Raw genomic sequence first — 6,000 nt, forward strand, 5'->3', positions numbered from 1 at the left:
GAATTTTTTTTTTTAACCTCAGACTATGGTAAAATACCATTAACTACTGTAAAATGTAGCTATTATCCTACAGTAACATCTTAGTTATCTGAAAGTACAGTAGGCGCTCTCCTAAGTGATTTTTGCTTAATCAATTAGCATGATCCACCAATGCTTTCCATAGCCTCCATAAAGCAAACTGGAAGACAATAGGGGATAGGGTGCTTTCCAGTTGTCCGCACATTTCCATTTCTACTAATTGAGTTGTATGTTTAACTAGAACCTGGTGTTTGTCCTCAAAAGTTGTTTATGCCACCCTATTTATAATAATTTACTTAAATATTATATAAACCCATGAAATGAGTGCAAAAAATTATTTCTGTGAAAACTGTGAACGCTTTGGAAAGAACATATCTGATGAACATATATTCCTTCTTCCTCCAAAACAATTTCCTGTTGACTTCTGTGTACACAGGACACATAGAAGATTCTATGAAACATTAATAAATAATTTTAAAATGTTTTTAAATGTAAAAGATACTGTCCTCAGATTGCTCTGCAAAGTCTTACTATATTTTTAAAAAATCAAAACTAGAAATCTCAGGGGAAGGTGGGGGGGGACTAGAAGTCTTAGGTGTATATTACTGGTGTGATTTTTACAAAAAAGATCAGATTAACTCTGAGAAACAGATCCCCTTTTACCCTCCAAAAGAAGCTTGAGCATAGATAAATAGATGGGTGAAATAATTAAAGCTGTTATTTTTATGGTTCCTCACTTAAACCGACTTTTTTTAACTAGTCAACCAACTACTTATTTAGAAACTCTCTAAAGCGCAGCTGTATCCCGCTAAGCAAATATCTGTCTCTCCCTACACCAGAATTCATATACTTTACTCAGATTCTGAAAGAAATCTCAAGGGTTCTCCTATTTACTCTTATTTTATAGAGAACTCAGTGTTAAGTGTGGTTACTGAGTTCTCTAGCCCAGAGACTAAAAGCAGTGAAATTAAAAGGAGGGAAAAATAAACATTTTAACAACAAAGACTGAAAATTTAAAAATCAGATCTTACCAAAAAAACCCCCCAAAAAACAAAAAAACAAAACAAAACAAAACAAACACACTGAAGTAATTTTAGCTAGAGGTAAAACAAAACAAAACAAAACAACACCTCATAAATTTAAATCTATTGGGCATTTCTAGCCCTATTTTAGATGTCTGACAACATATCATGATTTCAATTGAAAATCCATTTTTTGGCATTTAAAAAATAAAGTTTTAATTATATAGAAAAATTCACATAGCTTCTTAGACACCAATGTAGGAAAAAATAAGTATTACTGTCATCTAGCTAGGTATTGCCCATCATTGTGCCTTTCCAACTGCAGACCAAGAAATCAACTCAGTGTAAAAGCAAATTCTAAAAATAGAAAGTAGAACAGAAAATACAAGACCACACTCACATAGTGAAGGTAACTATGCTTTATGAAAAGCTTCTCTCTGATTATCTATACTATTTTGCAAAATAAAAGATATTACTTTAAAAGATATTACCTTATGGGCCTAAAGATCCATAGCATTATTATGAAATACAGTCTCAATATTAAAATTACAATTCTTTACACCATAATGCTAAAGAAAGCTATAATTTTAAAGAGAAAAATTCACTTATTTGAGTCTTAATAAATGTATTTATTTTTCCTATTAATCAGTATGTACAAGTGTGCATGTATATACATATGTGTACTATATAGTATACATACATATGTATATGCATATATACATATTATATACCATTGTGTATGTGTGTGTGTATATGTATAATATTGTGTTTGGTACTAATTTGGGCTAAAATAGAGATATGTGCAAATATTATTTTTTAAGCTGTTTACAATCTTAAAGCAAACTTTAACAACAACCAAAAATCCAATAGTAACTTTGGTTTTATTTGCTTGTTTATTCTGACATGCAATTACTGATCTTTTTTCCAAAAGTCACCAATGTAATCTAAAAGTCTCACCTTGGCATTCTACACAAGCAACCTCCTTAGTAACAACACACTTGATAGTATTTCATGCATACATAGCCAATTTTAAGAAAGAGCCAAACACTTAAAACTAATTTAAACCACTAACTTAAGTATGGCTTTCTCCACTTCTTTCTAGTGTTTTAAAAGACACTGTTACCAAAGACGTATTTTTAACTAGAACAGAAAATCTGTCTTTTAATGCACTTTGAAAAACATATGGAAATAATTACCAGTTTATTACGTATCTTTTAAAAAATGATCATTTAATTCATAGGAAGATAAATTAACATCTCTAATTGTAAAGCCTCAACTCTTTGTCATTTAGTCCAGCTCCCTACCAAATATAATAATCCTCTTCCAATAATGTTACTTGGACTCAAACCCCCATACAACTGAAAAGACTTCACTCCTAACTACTACTATATAATCTTCTCAACTTGGTCCCTATCCTTAATCAAAAGATTGATAAATTAGTTTTTAATTCCTTTGAAGTCCTTGAAAAACAGAATATACATTATTCTCATAAATCCAGAAAATACAGGTTTAGTAAGTAAATGACCCATTTATACAGATATTTAAATAAGGCCATGGAGTACTTCGCAAACTTTTAGAGTTTGCTGAAAGCACAAAAATCAGCTAATAAAAACAATAATCACAATAAAATCTGTCAACTCAACCTTAAATTTCCTCAATTTTTCAAATTCAAATTCTCAAGGTGAAAAAGTTTGTTAACTTTAAAGTTCAAATTAGATTGACTTTACTAAAAATGAGTAATGTAAATGTAAAATGATGCCAACTACTGTGGCAACAGATAGACATGCTGTTCCTGATAATCTCATTTTGATTTACACTAGAGTATCTCTTGAAACTACTACTTTACACTTTTGAAGAATATAACTTCCCGTCCTGACCCTAACTTTCCCTCCACATCCCTTTTCTATCTCACCAGCTGGAACCTGTAACAGAAACAAGTAGTCCTATGTAATACATAAAGAATTGATCCTGCCACAAAATAGGTTAAGACTTATAAAATGGGGCACAGAAAAAAAAAAATCTACTAAAGTAAGTCATTTACCTCGGTCTGGCTTCATTTTCACATCCAATTTCCACCCAAGGTGCCGTGAAATACACTTGTGGGTTCCTTCAACAGGCTTGTCGCTGATTCTGTGGCTACTGCCCCGTTTTCAAAATGCTAAAAGGGACCAAAATAAAATTAATCTAGTCCTGCTCCGACACCCGGACCTTGCAAGAAACCTACTCTTAACAGGCCTCTTCCTGGCACTAACTGCGGTGACAGCACCATCGGCTGCTCTGAAAAAAGCCAAACTCTGTGCACCGCCTCCCCCATCTCCTCGGGCCCCAGCACCCCTCTCCCCCGCCCGTGTGCTCTCCAGGCCAAAGTGTCCTTCCTTGACACTGCGTCTCTGAACCAAAGAAAGATCTATTTATAACCTGGAGGTACAGGCAAGGGGAGGGGTAAAAAAAAAAAAAAAAAAAAAAAGAAGGTTCAAGCAACACAAGCTAACTAACCCCTTTGAAAAAAAAAACGCCGCTGGAACAGTGGCACCTCCGCAGTGGCTGGGAAGAAATCCTCGGTCCTGGTGTCTGGGCGCAGCAAAGTCTTCAAGACCCCCTTAGCGCCTCCCCCGGAGCTCCGCCCGCCCCGCAGGGCCTCACCTGTGTAATTACCCTCTGGCTAGCCTTCCTGTGGCAACCGCGGCCAAGTTTACACAATAAAAGGGTCAGAAAGAAACGCGAGTCATCTCCTCACGCCCAGCCCCCAGCCCCAAACGAACTCTACTGGGCTGTCCCGGGTCGCCCCGGCCAAGCCCCCGGGCCCCAAGAGGCCCGGCCTGAGGTCGGCCCCAAGAGAGGTGTTTACAGCTGGGCGCTCGCCCCTGCTCGGCGCAGCCTGCCCCGTGCGGGCCCCTTCCGTCCCCACACGGCCCCGGATTTCCTTCAGTCCCGCCGCACCGAGCGCAGCGCCGGCCCCACTCCCCGCCGGAGAGTTGTTTTCATGGCTCCCTCCGCGGACCTCTGCTGACTAACTCGCTCTCCTCTCCCGTCCCAAACCCTCCTCCTGCTGGCACTTCTTTCCGCCGCTCGCCCAGCGGCTCACATCACACTCCCACCTCAGACCCCAGGCTCCGAGAGGCGCAGGGCCGGCGAAAGCCGAGTGTGGCGCGCAGCGGCCCCCCGGGATGCGTCAGAGGACCATGGGGGCCCGAGAGCACAAGCCCGACGCGGCTCCCCGGCGCCCCTGTGGCCATCCACCCCCGCCTCAGACGCCGCCTCGCTCCGCTCCCAGCGCTCAGCCCGTCCCTGCCCGACGCGCACCCGAGCCCCGCGGCCCCCGGGCTTCGCCCGCCCGTCACCCCGGCCGGCCCGCTCGCCCCGCGCCTCTGCCAGCTCCTCGCCCGCCCGCTGTCTCTAGCTCTGGCGCCCCAGCTCCCGAGCCCCCTCGCTCGCTCAGTTCTTTCTCTGCTGTTTGCCCTGTCAAAACACTGCCCGGGTCACGTGTCCCAACAACAGCCAACCCACCGCTCGTCACTTCCTCCCCGGCGGCCTCCGCGGTGAGCGCCCGGTTGTTATGGTAACACGCCGCACGCCCCGGGTCAGCAGCCCGGGGCCTGGGTTTCGCTGCAGGTGCCCAGCGGCGGCACCGGCGCGCGGGGGTGGGGTGGGGGGATGGCAGCTGCGAGGGCCGGGCAGAGGCCGGCAGGCTGGAGGGGCTCCGGGCGCTGCGACGGTGCCTCGGGCCCTGCCCGCGCCGAGAGCCAGCTGTGGCGCGTCTGGTACCAGGAATCGGAGCTGCGCTATTAGAGCGCAGGGTAACTGGGGAGATGGCATCCAGGGCCTGCCCCAGACGAGAAGGATAATTATAGTTTCCTCCTCCACCACTTGGGATGTTGGCTCTGGGTTGTGACCGAGCCCGAGTGGATTGCAGCACATGGTGGAAGCCGGGTCTAATGTGGCAGGGACAGCAGAGTGGGCAGCCATGCGCGTCAAGGAGCCAGGAGTTTAAGAACAAGAAGCCCCTCTCACCCTAGATTCCCCCCAAATCACTAGACATTTTAGTAGAATTCAGAACCCAAGCTCCTGAGATACTCGCTGTGCTAAAAATAACTTTTATAACATCTAAAACACTGACTCATGGCAGGAGGACACTTTTGACACCGTGTTATTGTTGAGGAGCTGTAATTTTGCTGTCCTATAACAATGTGACATGATGACATTTCATGTTGTGATGTCGTGTCATCACTTAAACACAAACAGATGACAAGGATCTGCTGTAATTAAAAAAAGCAGTCTTAACAAGGGCTGAAGCTATTAGCTACTCAGTTTATAGACACAGTACATAGGTTGTGAGCTTCAAACAGAGACAAATAGAAGTCCAAAATTTTCAATGCTCTTTGGTTTCATCTGAAAAAGTGTTTTTTTTAGAAATAATTTTGCATATGAGAATCAAAACAGGAAAATGTTAGGGTAGGTCTGAAAGTGACTTATGTTTGTCTTTGTACTCTTCTGTAGTTTGCAAAGCCTTACAGTATTACTTTTACATCAGAAAAAATTTTTGTAAAGTACAAGATTGGAAATTGCATTTTTGTTGTCTCTATCAAATATATGAAATTTCAATTATGAAAAATACTAATTTTCCAGAGGTTTTGAAATGTACAGTAAAATTACATTGACAACTGCCGTGATTAGGACTATACAGAACCCAAACAGGGCAAAACATGCAGGAAGGTAACATTTCATTTTCAAGAAAATGTTCTGGTATCATGAAGATGAGACTTCTGACAAATGGCAACAGTTCCATAATTATGTAATTGCTACAAATGTCAACTCCCCATGGATTTGACTTTGATATCCTTGAATACTATATTATGTAGTTTCCTTTATGAAATTTTATTTGTTCTACAATCACTTCTCAATTAACCTTGGTAAAGGGAGACAGAAAGAACACTTCCAGATAATCCAAAATCCTAAATTT

The 6,000-nt window shown here is 42.1% G+C and overlaps 1 protein-coding gene across 4 annotated transcripts in view; it reads right to left on the reverse strand.

Annotated features, from left to right (window-relative positions):
• The window catches only part of ATOSA (atos homolog A), a 94,407-nt gene extending 89,978 nt beyond the window's left edge, over positions 1 to 4,429 (reverse strand). For 3 of the 4 annotated variants that reach the window (XM_059372855.1, XM_059372854.1, XM_059372852.1), the window contains exons 1-2: positions 3,537 to 3,867; positions 3,082 to 3,198 (exon numbers count right to left, since the gene is read on the reverse strand). Coding sequence is in view for 3 of the 4 variants with exons in the window: in XM_059372854.1 (XP_059228837.1) it covers positions 3,082 to 3,097 (16 nt within the window). In the remaining variant the exon portion in view is untranslated. Of the gene's footprint in view, positions 1 to 3,081; positions 3,199 to 3,536; positions 3,868 to 4,343 lie in introns of those variants that run through there. The other variant, XM_059372853.1, reaches the window with a different exon arrangement.
• Positions 4,430 to 6,000: the final 1,571 nt, after the last annotated feature.

The sequence above is a fragment of the Mustela nigripes genome, chromosome 13 (assembly GCF_022355385.1).
Source record: "Mustela nigripes isolate SB6536 chromosome 13, MUSNIG.SB6536, whole genome shotgun sequence".
Lineage (NCBI taxonomy): Eukaryota > Metazoa > Chordata > Mammalia > Carnivora > Mustelidae > Mustela > Mustela nigripes.